Source organism: Haliotis rubra, unplaced genomic scaffold (genome assembly GCF_003918875.1).
Source record: "Haliotis rubra isolate DU_JTF1 unplaced genomic scaffold, ASM391887v1 Scf11, whole genome shotgun sequence".
Lineage (NCBI taxonomy): Eukaryota > Metazoa > Mollusca > Gastropoda > Lepetellida > Haliotidae > Haliotis > Haliotis rubra.
The window spans coordinates 4,254,413-4,270,429 of NW_025765003.1; the positions used below are offsets into that span (position 1 = coordinate 4,254,413).

The window sequence follows — 16,017 nt, forward strand, 5'->3', positions numbered from 1 at the left end:
ATATTTTGAGCAGGTCTAAGGTTGTACGTTTCTGGATGAAGTTCAGTACAATTAAATCATTCTGCTTTTGCTGTTGATTAAGAAACCGAATGAACTGTCGAGCAGGTAGATAGAGAGACGCACAGGTGAACTGCTAGGTTGGTAGGTAGACATAAGAACAGGTGAACTGTTGGATAGGTGGATAGAAATGCAAACAGGTGAACTGCTTATGGGTAGACATAAGAAAAGGTAAACTCTTGGGGAGGTAGACAGACATAAAGAAAGTGAACCGTCGGGTAGGGAGGCAAGTAAGCCAACCGGCAAATGCGCAGCAGGATATTCCGATAAACGTACTGTCTTGTGTCAGCGTTGTCTGTTCCAAGGGTTATGCATTGTGAGCATTTAGTGCAGTGAGGCTCTTTTTTTAGGCGTGTGCTATATTTAAACATCACTCTGACAGTTTCTACAATCATTTGGGCCTTTCCACTATATCCTGACTCAGGGAGTTGGAGCATCTTCTGGGGTCGTTTTCATAGGCATGTAAGGGGAACTGACTCTTGCCTCTCGTATCATATTACATCTTAAGTTATAAGAAGACCAGCATTGTGTGATAAATCTTACTCAGGAGACTCGTCCAAGGCCTATGTTTTAACTCCACTATAGTTGCATTGAGGAGTATTTCACTATTGCTATAGTCACTGCTGTTGTATTCCCTTGCCCTTTGATTTGTACTGCCACCCAGTTATAGTGCTACCATCGGATACCATTGTATTGTTTTGTGAACTTAGTAAATGTCAGGATACAATTGTTACATACCATATCTGTTGTTTGTTGCTTGTTTTACACGAAACAAAACGAGCCGAGGAACCGCTCCATTAGTAGGTGGACATGAGGACAGGGAAACTGTCGGGTAAGGGGGTGGACATTAGGACAGGGAAACTGACGGTTAAGGGGGTGGACATTAGGACAGGGAAACTGACGGTTAAGGGGGTGGACATGAGGACAGGGAAACTGTTGGTTAAGGGGGTGGACATTAGGACAGGGAAACTGTTGGTTAAGGGGTGGACATTAGGACAGGGAAACTGTTGGTTAAGTAGATTGACATGGGGACAGGGAAACTGTCGGGTAAGTAAGTGGACATTAGGACTGGGAAACTGTCGGTTAAGGGGGTGGACATTAGGACAGGGAAACTGTTGGTTAAGGGGGTGGACATGAGGACAGGGAAATTGTCGGTTAAGGGGTGGACATGAGGACAGGAAAACTGTTGGTTAAGGGGTGGACATGGGGACAGGGAAACTGTCGGTTAAGGGGTGGACATGAGGACAGGGAAACTGTTGGTTAAGTAGGTGGACATGAGGACAGGGAAACTGTCGGTTAAGGGTTGGACATGAGGACAGGGAAACTGTCGGTTAAGGGGTGGACATGGGGACAGGGAAACTGTTGGTTAAGTAGGTGGACATGGGGACAGGGAAACTGTTGGTTAAGGGGGTGGACATGGGGACAGGGAAACTATCGGGTAAGTAGGTGGACATGGGGACAGGGAAACTGTCGGGTAAGTAAGTGGACATTAGGACAGGGAAACTGTCGGTTAAGTAGGTGGACATGAGGACAGGGTAACTGTCGGTTAAGGAGGTGGACATTAGGACAGGGAAACTGTTGGGTAAGGGGTGGACATGGGGACAGGGAAACTGTTGGTTAAGTGACAGTGGACATGGGGACAGGGGAAACTGTCGGGTGGACAAGTAGGGTGGACGTAGGACTGGGGAAACAGGAAACTGTCGGTTAAAGGGGTGGACATTAGGACAGGGAAACTGTTGGTTAAGGGGGTGGACATGAGGACAGGGAAATTGTCGGTTAAGGGGATGGACATGAGGACAGGAAAACTGTTGGTTAAGGGGGTGGACATGGGGACAGGGAAACTGTTGGTTAAGGGGTGGACATGAGGACAGGGAAACTGTCGGTTAAGGGGCTGGACATGAGGACAGAGAAACTGTCGGTTAAGGGGTGGACATGAGGACAGGGAAACTGTCGGTTAAAGGGGGTGGAACATGAGGGACATGGACAGGAAACTGTCGGGTTGGACATGAGGGGTGGACTGTGAGTTAGTGTGGACAGGAAACTGTTGGTTAAGGGGTGGACATGAGGACAGGAAACTGTCGGTTAAAGGGGTGGACATGAGGACAGGGAAACTGTTGGTTAACAGGGGTGGACATGAGGACAGGGGAAAACTATGAGGGTGGTGTGGACATGAGGACAGGTAAACTGTTGGTTAAATAGGTGGACATGAGGACAGGGAAACTGTCGGTTAGGTAGGGGGACATGGGGACAGGGAAACTGTGTTGGTTATATAGGTGGACATGGGGACAGGGAAACTGTCGGGTAAGTAGGTGGACATGAGGACTGCGAAACTGTCGGTTAAGGGGGTGGACATTAGGACAGGGAAACTGTTGGTTAGGTGGACATGAGGACAGGGAAACTGTCGGTTAAGGGGTGGACATGAGGACAGGGAAACTGTTGGTTAAGGGGGTGGACATGAGGACAGGGAAACTGTTGGTTAAGTAGGTGGACATGAGGGACAGGAAACTGTCGGTTAAGGGGGTGGACATGAGGACAGGAAACTGTCGGTTGGACATGGGGTGGACATGAGGACAGGGGAAACTGTCGTAGGTAAGTAGGTGGACATGAGGACAGAAACTGTCGGTTAAAGGGTTGGACATGAGGACAGGGAAACTGTCGGTTAAAAGGTGGACATAGGACAGGGAAACTGTTGGTTAAAGGGGTGGACATGAGGACACGGAAATTGTCCGTTAAGGGGGTGGACATTAGGAGAGGGAAACTGTTGGTTAACGGGATGGACATGGGGACAGGGAAACTGTCGGTTAAGAGGGTGGACATGAGGACAGGGAAACTGTCGGTTAAGGGGGTGGACATGAGGACACGGAAACTGTCGGTTAAGTCGGTGGACATGAGGACAGCGAAACTGTCGGTTAAGGGGGTGGACATGAGGACAGGGAAACTGTCGGTTAAGGGGGTGGACATGAGGACAGGGAAACTGTTGGTTAACGGGGTGGACATGAGGACAGGGAAACTGTCGGTTAAGTAGGTGGACATGGGGACAGGGAAACTGTTGGTTAAGGGGGTGGACATGAGGACAGGTAAACTGTTGGTTAAGTAGGTGGACATGAGGACAGGGAAACTGTTGATTAAGTAGGTGGACATGAGGACAGGGAAACTGTCGGTTAGGTAGGTGGACATGGGGACAGGGAAACTGTGTTGGTTATATAGGTGGACATGAGGACGGAGAAACTGTCGGGTAAGTAGGTGGACATGAGGACAGGGAACCTGTTGGGTAAGGACGTGGACATGGGGACAGGAAACTATCAATTAAGTAGGTGGACATGAGGACAGGGGAAACTGTCGGTGTCGGTTAGGTAGGTGGACATGGGGACAGGGAAACTGTGTTGGTTATATAGGTGGACATAAAGACGGAGAAACTGTCGGGTAAGTAGGTGGACATGAGGACAGGGAACCTGTTGGGTAAGGACGTGGACATGGGGACAGGAAACTATCAATTAAGTAGGTGGACATGGGGACAGGGAAACTGTCGGGTAAGTAGGTGGACATTAGGACAGGGAAACTGGGTGTAGTAGGTGGTCATGGAGAAGGGGAAACTGTTGGTTAAGGAGGTGAACATGGGGACAGGGAAACTGTCGGTTAAGGGGTTGGACATGGGGACAGGGAAACTGTCGGTTAAGTAGATGGAAATGAGGACAGGGAAACTGTTGGTTAAGTAGGTGGACATGGGGACAGGGAAACTGTTGGTTAAGTAGGTGGACATGGTGACAGGGAAACTGTCGGTTAAGGGGTTGGACATGGGGACAGGGAAACTGTTGGTTAAGTAGGTTGTCATGGAGAAAGGGAAACTGTTGTTTTAGTAGGTGGACATGGGGACAGGGAAACTGTCGGTTAAGTAGGTGAACATGAGGACAGGGAAATTGTCGGTTAAGGGGGTAGACATGAGGACAGGGAAACTGTCAGTTAAGGGGGTGGACATGAGGACGGGGAAACTGTCGGTTAAAGGGGTGGACATGAGGACAGAAACTGTCGGTTAAGGGGTGGACATGAGGACAGGGAAACTGGTTGTTGGTCATTAAAGGGTGGCACATGAGGACAGGGAAACTGTCGGGTATTTATGTGGACATGAGGACAGGTAAACTGTTGGTTAAGTAGGTGGACATGAGGACAGGGAAACTTGTTGATTAAGTAGGTGGACATGAGGACTGGGAAACTGTCGGTTAGGTAGGTGGACATGGGGACAGGGAAACTTTGTTGGTTATATAGGTGGACATAAGGACGGAGAAACTGTCGGGTAAGGAGGTGGACATGAGGACAGGGAACCTGTTGGGTAAGGACGTGGACATGGGGACAGGGAAACTATCAGTTAAGTAGGTGGACATGGGGACATGGGACAGGAAACTGTGGGGTTAAGTAGGTGGACATGGGACAGGGAAGCTGTTGGTTAAGGAGGTGGGTCAGGTTAGAGGTGGAACAGGGGAAAACTGTTGGTTAAGGAGGTGGAAATGTGGAACAGGGGGGAAACTGTCGGTTAAGTAGGTGGACATGGGGACAGGGGAAACTGTTCGGTTAGAAGTAAGGGACAGGTGGACATAAGAGGACAGGGAAACTGTTGGTTAGGTAGGTGGTAGGTGGAACTGTCGGTTGGGGAGGTGGACATGGGGACAGGGAAACTGTTGGTTAATAGGTGGACATAAGGTGGAGAGGACAGGTGACGTAGGGGACAGGAGAAACTGTCATGGGGACAGGAAACTGTTGGGTTGTGGACATAAGGTAGGTGGACATGGACAGGGACAGTTGGTTAAAGGTGGTCATGGAGAAATTAAGTTGGTGGACATGGTGGACATGAGGACAGGGGAAACTGTTGGTTAAGTAGGTGGACATTAGGACAGGGAAACTGTCGGTTGGGTAAGGTGGACATGGGGTAGGGGAACATAAGGTGGACATGAGGACGGGAAACTGTCGGGTTAAGGTGGACATGAGGACAGGGAACATGGGTGGACATGGGGACAGTGAAACTGTCAGTTAAGTAGGTGGACATGGGGACAGGGAAACTGTCGGTTAAGTAGGTTGACATGGGGACAGGGAAACTGTTGGTTAGGAGGTGGACATGGGGACAGGGAAACTGTTGGTTATGTAGGTGGACATGGGGACAGGGAAACTGTTGGTTAAGTAGGTGGACATGGGGACATGGAAACTGTTGGTTAGGTAGGTGGACATGGGGACAGGGAAACTGTTGGTTAAGTAGGTGGACATAAGGAGGTGGACATGAGGACAGGGGAAACTGTTGGTTAAGGTGGACATAAGGACGGTGGAAACGGTCGGTTAAGGAGGTGGACATGGGGACAGGGAAACTGTGGTTAAGTGGACATGGCGGACGGAGAAAGTGGACATGGGGACAGGAAACTGTTGTTGGACATTAAGGAGGTGGACATGGGGACAGGGAAACTGTCGGGTAAGTAGGTGGACATGAGGACAGGGAAGCTGTCGGTTAAGTTGGTGGACATGAGGACAGGGAAACTGTTTGTTAAGTTAGTTGATATGGGGACAGGGAAACTGTCGGGTAAGGAGGTGGACATGAGGACAGGGAAACTGTTTGTTAAGTTGGTGGTCATGGAGAAAGGAAAACTGTTGGTTAAGTAGGTGGACATGGGGACAGGGAAACTGTTGGTTAGGTAGGTGGACATGAGGACAGGGAGACTGTCGGTTAGGTAGATGGAAGAGGTCGGGTTAGGAGGTGGACATGAGGACAGGGAGACTGTCGGTTAGGTAGATGGAAACGGTCGGGTAAGAAGGTGGACATGAGGACAGGGAAACTGTTGGGTAAGGACGTGGACTTGGGGACAGTGAAACTATCAGTTAAGTAGGTGGACATAAGGGCAGGGAAACTGTCGGGTTATAGGTTGACATGGGGACAGGGAAACTGTCGGGTTATAGGTTGACATGGGGGCAGGGAAACTGTCGGGTAAGGAGGTGGACATGAGGACAGGGAAACTGTCGGTTAAGTAGGTGGACATGAGGTGGAAACATGAGGACAGGGAAACTGTGTGTCGGGTAAGGAGGTGGACATGGGGACAGGGAAACTGTTGGTTAAGGAGGTGGACATGGGGACAGGGAAACTGTTGGTTAAGGGGTTGGACATGGGGACAGGGAAACTGTCGGTTAAGTAGGTTGACATGGGGACAGGAAACTGTCGGTTAAGTAGGTTGACATGGGGACAGGGAAACTGTCGGTTAAGGGATTGGACATAAGGACAGGGAAACTGTCGGTTAAGTAGGTGGACATGGGGACAGGAACTGTCGGTTAAGTAGGTTGACATGGGGACAGCGAAACTGTTGGTTAAGGGGTGGGACATGGGGACAGAGAAACTGTTGGTTAAGGGGTGGGACATGGGGACAGAGAAACTGTTGGGTAAGTAGGTTGACATGGGGACAGGGGAACTGTGGGTTAAGTAGGTGAACATGGGGACAGGGAAACTGTCGGGTAAGTAAGTGGACATAAGGACAGGAAAACTGTTGGTTAACGTGGTGGGCATAAGGACAGGAAACTGTGGGAGAATTAGTGTGTCATGAGGACAGCGAAACTGTCAAACGAACTGGCAAGAAGATGGGTGAACAAGCAAACCACCGTATAGGGGATGGCCAGGGTAACAGATGATCTGCCTCAGAGACCAAGTTAAATTGTTGTTGTTGTTGTTGTTGTTGTTGTTGTTGTTGTTGTTGTTGTTGTTGTTTCGATCTGAGCATTTGGGATACGATGACATGTGTCAACCAAGTCAGCGAGCCTGATCATCCGATCCCGTTAGTCGCCTTTTACGACAAGCATGAATTGCTGAAGATCAATTCTAAGGTAGGAGATCCATGCTCGTGCCTACTTATATAGCCTATATATCTTCTAAAAAGTTCGGGCGGTGGGGTAGCCTAGTGGTTAAAGCGTTCGCTCGTCACGCCGAAAGGCCCGGGTTCGAATCCCCACATGGGCACAATGTGTGAAGCCCATTTCTGGTGTCCCCGCCGTGATATTGCTGGAAGATTGCTAAAAGCGGCGTAAAACCATACTCAGTCAGTCAGTCTAAAAAGTTCCCTAGTATGCTGTTTCAGGCATGTTTGTTACACAGATGATATATTTGGTCTAACAGGGTTTTTTCAATATGATTTATTTCAAAATATCAACCCAGGGAAAAATCAATCTCGAATATCTGCCTACATGTGTGTAAAATGGAAAATAGCGACAAAGATTTATCGATCACTTAAAACCATCAGTAATGACACCCAGGTATTCGGAAAAGGCGTAAGCACGCCCTCCACTACAGGTTTATGAATTAAAATATGTAATATCTTGTTGAGGAAAGTTGCATTTGTTTGAAGGAAGGATTGCATGTTGTTGTGTGCCGCAATGTTAACGTTCTGCATCGACGGAGGCTGGAGCGGGCAATCCATTAAAGGAATATGTATAAGTTTCAAAGTCCCGAAAATGCTAAAAGGAGAGACTTTTGTAGGATTTCGACAGTGTAATAGGTTTGAATGGTTTAGCCTCCCTGTGAGGACACCCCGTTTGTATTAGTGAACCACTACTATTACTGATGTTACCAGCTGGTTGTATCCTGCCTCCACCCATCAAGCTCACATTTCAGTTATTCACATGAAAATAACCTGAACCATTCGCCATTTTGTACTGCGTCAGGTTTTCAGTCATATGGAAATTTTCTCATGGTAAATACTCTTTGGAGAAAGAGAATTCTCGTGTGTGTATCAAAATTTGTGATATGCGTTTGACACGTTTGACAAAGTTTTCAAAGAGCGTCATTCGACTCTTACTAAAAAGTGTTTTGATCAAGATTACAACGTTGACATTCAAGTTCCCATGAACTTGGAATACATTGGAACTTTGGAAGACATTTCCATTGATGCATCCGAGACAAAATCGCTGTCCGATGCAATTACCTATTTTCACTGCCCCATGCTTCCCTCCGATCAAAATTCAGGTGAACAACTGACTTGTCATTGCATGTGTTTGTGACGGATGACACCGGTGGGGCAGGATACGCTCACATTCTTAAAACCGTACAGTTGGGATCTCACAATCGATTTGGCTAGAGATACCTTGTCGTTCATTTCTGTTTTGTAGTCCCTTGCTTGGGCTCGAAAGACGAGGTCACAGCCTGGGAGAAACCGAGACCACCACAGACAGCATAGAGAACGATTAGTATTTCGCCTCTTCCCGTTGGTAACTTTCTCCCAGACTGCATACAGTCCCCACTGGGTACCCACTGACTACGTGAGAGGCATTTGCCCACGCCTCATCTAGGAAAACAGGCTCACATCCTTCTTGTTTCTACTTAATGATTCGAAGATAATGATTTCGGAGACTAACGATGCCAGATTGTAACACAGATCTTTTTTCACTACTTATAATTTTGTATTGCATCCAACTGTATACAAAAGCTGTCATCCTGATTTTGTAACAATTCAATCATCTTCAGTTTCAAGATATTTCTTCAAGACTCTCACTGACATGTACTTGTTTTCATAATGCAGTTTAACAATTGCACGATTGCCTTGATTTTTCAGAAAACTGTTCAAGTTATCAACCCAACATGGTTTTGATCTGCCCCTCGCCAGCGTGTTAGGAGACAAACGAAAGGATTTAGAAGGTTGTTTCAAGTATTTATTAATGACAAAAATGGCAGTTTTCCTCCCTTTGCTTCACATTAAAAGAAATCATACGCCTTAAAAATCAACTACTTCACTTCAGCTGAGTTGAGCATCTTGTCTGTCAACATCGACACATACCATGAGTCATGTGTAGTGTTTGTTTCCCAGCTGTTCCTTCTACGGTTGTGCTCCCCTCCGTTACAGATGTCAGCTTGTACACTTACCATGGTAGTTTCTTAAGCAACTTTTCTCAGGGGGTGGGTATAAAAAAATCAAACAGGAGATATTGTATAGTACAGGATAATATCCATTGCCAGGTACCCCATTGACATTTAATAGCCGATGTGACTAAAAACCTTAACTCACTCACATTTAATAGACTTCCCAATTTTGAATTATTTTGCAATTTATCGTTGTCATTGGTGACAAACGGACTTTAAGGCATCAGTTTCTGGATCCATTAAGATATACGCTCCTGACCTGAGCAATACTGGTCCAAGTTATCCTGCTCTCAAACAGCTGTGGCCTCAAGCACACACCCTGCATCAGACCGCGACGTCATCCTAGCGAGCCAAACAACTACATTGTGTAACAAGGAAGTTGACCCAGTATGTATTACATAGCGACTTGATGACTACAATAGAGGGCCGCCATAACCGGTATCCCCTGCACCGTCTTGGCTAGACCTACCCGGTCCCGTTCAGAGACCAAGATAAAGACAAGATAAGCGAGACACATTGTTTCCAACTCAAGCCCCAATTGAGGTAAGTCGTTTATACAGTAGCAGATAATCAGAACACACTTGACCATCCGGGTGTAGATGAACACAGAAAACATCATTTGTGATGAGAAAAAGTATATCCATTATTGAAACATATGTTCTGTCGGGTAGGTTGTCAGCCTGTTTCTGGAACTTATTTGGGAGATTGAATGGGGTGTATCTTATGATATGAGAGAACACGTTTCGATAGTTATCGCATCTTTCCCAGGCTTCCAACAAACTGCGACTTAGTCCTGCATGTTGTTGACCCGAATATCCATCGAACCGTCACACAAACGTTACATCAGTCTGTTTGCCCTTTCAAGGTGATTTCGTGATTTTGTTTTGTGCGTTTCCCGTTTCTCAAGATTTTCGAGTTGTCGTATAAAGACTCAAAGCAGAAGACAATGAGGTTCCTATTGCCGTATACCTATTCAAGATGGTCAAAACATTCAAAGTAAAGCCAACGGGCCATCGTAGTCTGAAGGTTTTTACGATCTAGATTAAGTATTACATGTCAGGTTGACTTTCAAGAGCCAGCTGAACACCAACAACGAAATTATATACATTATGAATATAGGAAAATACAATCAAAGGATCAACACGTAAACACATTTAGACAAAAAAAAGCAAAGCTACGATCATTAAATATACTGAAATATTAAAACAAGCAGCACGTATTCGTTGGGTTTCTTTTATCTAATTTATTAAATAACAGAATTACATATGGACTTGTTCTCGCTGATTCAGTCAACTTTAAATATGACAACAACAAAATGCCAATTTTTCCTAAGGTGAAGCAGATTTTTAAAAAGTTTAATTACAAAACATTCCTACAATATTTACAAGAATCATTTTTTTCGATTTTCACCGCGGAACGAATAAGGCAAAAATAAGGTCAATTTTGTGATATTTGTTACATCTCACAGATGTCACGCAAATTCTAAAATTATTAAATATTATAAGCATTAAATAAACGGAGGTTTCTACAAAAGGAAACTTTAATCAAAATATCTTGAAATGTCTTGAAATAAGACATTATAACAAAGCATATCCACTAGTGATTACTTTGAAACTGACAGTTACGGCTTGGTGAACTCCAATGTCATTTTCAGTTATATTTGTATATATGAAATGACAACATATTCATACGAATAAATGAAATGTTGGCAAACTGGGTCATTGCATGTGAACAAAACGTATAGGTTGGTGAAGAAAAGCTTGACCACACCGTGTCCGTTTGAGTCAACATTTCGTGTTAAAAATCTTTAAAGCTCTCTCGGAGAGATATGATGACTGTTTATTTTCAAGGACAGACCAGAACAGAACTTGTATTACGCTCAGGTCGGGGTACTTGGCATAAGAGGTAAAAATACACCAGTTGGCGGGATAGTTTACATGGAAGATTGGACAGTTTTCATGATGGGATTACAGAATATACATAGTTTTTAAAAAACACATATTTGTTGACAGTTCAACAATTCATTAACTTTTAACCCATTGGATTTTTTAACACAATGTCTTGAGATATCTGTCTGCCGATAACGTTTGAAGAAAGGGCAAATATAACTGTAATGAAATTCATCTCCAACATCACACGTGTCGCAGAGGTTACAAAATAACAGATTTTTGAGAAGGGGTGGGTTGCACATTTTATTTTAACCCGACTTCACGAGAGTTTCAATTGTCATTTAAGCTTTCAGGAGAAAAGCCCCCCTCCCGGAACCGTCTTTGTATATGTCAAGGACAAGTGTAGATTTGAATATGCGATAAGTAGCACCACATGCATTCCCTTTAGAAGAATTCGAAAATCTCTGCGCGCCATGTTTAAGTTGCTATATAATGTAACCTTAAGGAGATAATACATGTCAGTTTCATTTCAGTATATAGCCGTTTCATTAACAGCGGCTTCCACAGATTTTATCCATTATTGATTGCTGTTGTTTATACAGGCTTAAATATAACATTTGACATAGATTTCGTGACAGCTTTTGTTCTTTCACGAGTGGAATTCAGCCCAGAAACATACCATACGACATTTGATAGAGTTAATTAGGGGTACCCTTCCAAGTTCTCCACATAATATGTATAATGGAGTGCTTCTCTATACGGGAAGTAATTTGCATATAGAACAGATTTGATTACTTTACCGTTTTCAAAACTCCAGATTTCGAGCCATGTAACAGAACTGGCTTGACCATGGTATCAAAGAGATATATTTGGCATATTTATCGACAGGTTAAAGATTCGACATTTACGGAGGATTAAATAGAACAATTTTAGTCTTTCTGAGGAGGGAATATTTTCAGGTGGAGGGAGATGAGAAACAAACCAGTATTTGAGAACGCCCTCATAATGTTACAAGAGAATTGTGATTTAGATTTAATACGGTAATACTTCGGTATGAGCAGATCATTCACTCGGATGCTGTTGAATTGAACACTGCTGTGACATGTATCGCTGAATTCGGATTACGGCAATAAACAAACTACAAATTCTATTTGTATCAGAGCAAACAGGAAATGTTTTCATTCCCCGTCAAATTATTATCTTGGATGAAGAAAAGATCTGAGGGTCAATTTTAAAATTCAGAATTAAGGTTAGTTTGAGCATTACGTAGAATAGTATTGCAGGTGATTCAAAAACTCAAGGCACTATTTGTACACGCTCGGATACACCTTTCCTTATTTACATTCGCGCAGCAATAGAATAATGTTTTCTGTTTTAAAGTTATTGTATCTACAACGCCAGATCGTGACGCATTGAGTTAGTCTAGAACGACTGTTGTTTTTTAGACGGGTCTGTGCTGAATCGGAACAACAAAACCCTTTTCACATCCGTAGGAAAACACTGTAGAAAGGAAACGGAACGGATTTGAATAGTTGAAGTTTACGACTGTCGCAGGACTGGGTTGTGTTATACAGTGAAAGCTATGACACCAGTTAGCAAAGAATGACAATAATGTACATGCGCCAAACCCGCACCCGATCGCTTCTCAAAGCGTTACATTAGTACCTGTGAACACAACCCAAGCTGCCTGTCAAATGCTAGAAGGTTCCTACCTGGTACCCATTCACCGCTGGGTGAACAGAGGCACATTTCAAACGAGGTCATCCGTCATCGTAGCCCAAATGCTGTTGACCACTGGATTGTCTGGTACAGACTCGATTACTTACTGACCGCCGCAATATTGTTGAGTGCGGCGTAAAACTAAACTCTCTCACTCACTCACAAACGAGGTCACTTGCGTGAGGTGACACGGTATGTGCTACAGATGTTTCAGGGTAGGACATGCTCGAACACCTAGACATCCTCTGTCATGAGTCATGGCCATTTATTTAATCATAGATAAACATCCATTTGAAAATTTTAGATATTGACTGAGTGAGTATGGTTTTACTCCGCTTTTAGCAATATTCCAGCAATATCACGATGGGGGCACCAGAAATGGCCTTATACATTGCACCCATTTGGGGAATCGAACCCGGGCCATTGACGTGGCGAGCGAACGCTTCAACCACTGGGCTACCCCATTTCCCCGAAATTTTGAAATAGGACATTTTAGCAAAGAATAAGCTTCCTTACAGGCAGCAATTGTGTTTCCCTCCCTGACGCTGTGCCTCTTTACGAATAGGAGCTGGAATTTCTTCTGACAAAATAAGGGAGGGGGAGAATTTAACTTATAAGCTTAGGATGGATAACCTTGTTAATCCGATAACGTGTTGTTTAGTCCTCTAAAACCTTCCTTCCTTCAGCCAGCAGTGACCCGTTACCATGGTGATCGCCACCCTCATCTGTTGCTGTCTCCGTGAAATGGCGAGGGAGGAAGAGAGGGAGAGGAGGCAGCGAGCTGTTGTAGTGGTGCGAGAGCAACGGATTGTAGGTGGCACCGTTTAGATATGAATCGTCTTAATCACAAAACCATATTTATTCCATTCACTGTAAGGTCTTTGCAAAGCATACATCTGAACAATTGGTTGAATATATATTAAATAATATAAATATCATTTTTATGGATATGCATTTATATGATGCAATTTAGTTAATATATGTTTTACAAACACCTTACAGTGATTAGAACATATGTGTGTGCGTGCGTGTGTGCGTGCGTGCATGCGTGCGTGTGTGTGTCAGCGACATGTTACACCTCAACCTATGGAAATTTTACATATTTTGCTAACAATCTTTCTGTAATTACATTGGAGACATGTTGTATTTGTGAAGTGTTAAGACTCCAAAACCGAAGAGGTTGCCAATAGTTCTACACTAATCAGAGGAGGCAAGCCAATAGATTGTTATGACCAGTTTATGATCAAACTCAGGAGGATCCATCACATATACATTCTGTTGGAAAACATTATTGTAGTTCTTCGCAAGAAAACTTTTTTTTTCTCTTGCCATGCGAAAATTTTCCATCCAGAATTTATCAGACAATGTGTCATTTTGACAATTTCGTTCAACCAGTGCCGAAAATATTCTGTCCCCTATATACATCTTTCCTAATCCCAAGACTAATCTGACCCGTGAAGATCCGGGTTAGAATTGATCTTCAGTAACCCATGCTTGTCGTAAGAGGCGACTAACGGGATCGGGTGGTCAGACTCGCTGACTAGGTTGACACATATCATCGTATCCCAATTGCGTAGATCGATACTCATGATGTGATCACTGGATTGTCTGGTCCAGACTCGATTATTTACAGACCTCCGCCATATAGCAGTAATATTGCTGAGTGCGGCGTAAAACTAAGCTCATTCACTGTTGCCATTTGAACATACCAATCCCTGTTTCAGGATCGAGCTGGCTTGGTCCAACATGAGGTGATGCCTGACAGATCCTACCCTGGGCGAGCAATGGCCGCAAGACCTCCCCCAGGCAACCGGATCCCTCCACGATCCATGCCACCACCTTACACACCAAACCAGTTCCGACCCCCACCCGGTGCCCAAGGCATGCCGCCCCCTTACACTGCAAACTCGACCCAACCCCCAGCCGGTGCACGACACCCTCAGTACCCGATGCGTGAACCACAGAACCAAGCGATGAGGCTCTGAAGAAGGAATAGCCATTTAACATGGTCTCGTGTGTTCAGTAACGTTTCTTCTGGACTGACTTTTCCATGACAGAGTACGACTTTCTATTTGTCAAATTGGGGTTCCTGTGGAGACAACCGGGACCAACAGTTACACGTTTTTCACTTCGCTGAGGGTTACCTGATTTTGCCACCATAGTAATAATCATAGTTATAGTGCATAGAAAGGGACAGCCAGGTGTTCGAGAACTGATGGAGACGGCACAGCACAGGTTAATGAATAAATAACTTTGGCTGTGAACGTGCTTCTCGAACACCTGGCTGTCCCTTTCTCTGCACTCCTCCCTCGTAACAAACAGTGACCTGTGTCAATATTTTAATGATAGTTTGTTAAACAACTTTTTAATTTTAGGACAGAAATTCTGCAAAAACCTCACAGAGTGGGTATGATGTTTTGATTATGATCAGCGTTTCATTGAGTATGTTATGTTTATTAGTTTTCGAGTTAGATTGCAATTCATCGGTCCGCTTTTGAGCCAAACGGACTGTTTTTTGTAGTGCCTCAGATGTTAAAGATCCTGGCAATTCGCGCGTATAGGTTAGGAAGTCCATGGCAAACACAACCAGTCAGAATGGATATCAGCAACAGATATGCGTCAAAGTATCGTCTTTCAACAAGACCCCTCGTTTCTACTGCACCGGTATATTCAGAATAACCTATAACACCAAGTATTGGGTTCTATAAAGAACAAATTGCTTCTACAAACAATCTGTGTTATTTATAGACTGTGATAAATCAGTTCTTGTATTATCAACCCGTTTTCCTCTGTTTTTTATAGACCGTGATAAATCACTTATTATATTATCATCCCGTTTTGCTCTGTTTTTAAAGATCGTGATAAATCAGTTCTTGTATTATCATCCCCGTTTTCCTCTGCGTTTTTTTCTAAATCAGTTCTCATATTATCTTCGCCGTTTTTCTCTGCCGACTTCCACCCTTCATTCAATGTTATTGTCCTCACGTAAAGACAGGAAGATCTAGTTTGATCTTCAGCAACCCATGCTTGTCGTAAGCGCTCTCTAACGGGATCGGGTGGTCAGGCTCCCCGACTTGCCTGATGCTCATGATGTTGATCACTGGATTGTCTGGTCCAGACTCAATTATTTACAGACCGCCGCCATATAGCTGGAATATTGCTGAGTGCGGCGTTAAACAACAAACAAACAAAATGTCGCTACAGAGACAAAAAACATTTCTGCGGGTGTTGCCATCCCAATTCTCCACTTGAATATACATTTATGTGAATCACATCTGCATCAAAATATACCTTAAGCATTGGATTAGTATGATTTATATAAATAATGATAAATAGATAATGATGAAAGTCCAATAATAGATTTATTGTGGCCCTTTATTACCCTTCTATTGTTGTACATCTAACATATAACAGGGGCGGATACAGCTTTTTGAGAAAGGGGGGGTGCACACTATTGAGAAAAGGGAGGGTGCACACTTC

The 16,017-nt window shown here is 44.3% G+C and overlaps 1 protein-coding gene across 2 annotated transcripts; it reads left to right on the forward strand.

Annotated features, from left to right (window-relative positions):
• Positions 1–9,164: 9,164 nt before the first annotated feature.
• On the forward strand, positions 9,165–14,643 carry LOC124285112 (U1 small nuclear ribonucleoprotein C-like). Of its 2 annotated transcripts, none has more exons than XM_046721276.1 (3): positions 9,165–9,472; positions 13,228–13,347; positions 14,262–14,643. In XM_046721276.1, the coding sequence occupies exons 2-3, from the start codon at positions 13,243–13,245 to the stop codon at positions 14,520–14,522; spliced, it is 366 nt and encodes a 121-aa protein (XP_046577232.1). In that variant the 5' UTR covers positions 9,165–9,472; positions 13,228–13,242; the 3' UTR covers positions 14,523–14,643. The 2 variants fall into 2 exon arrangements, with proteins under 2 accessions (XP_046577232.1, XP_046577224.1); XM_046721268.1 differs by having other exon boundaries at positions 9,174–9,472; positions 13,224–13,347.
• The last annotated feature ends 1,374 nt before the right edge of the window (positions 14,644–16,017 follow it).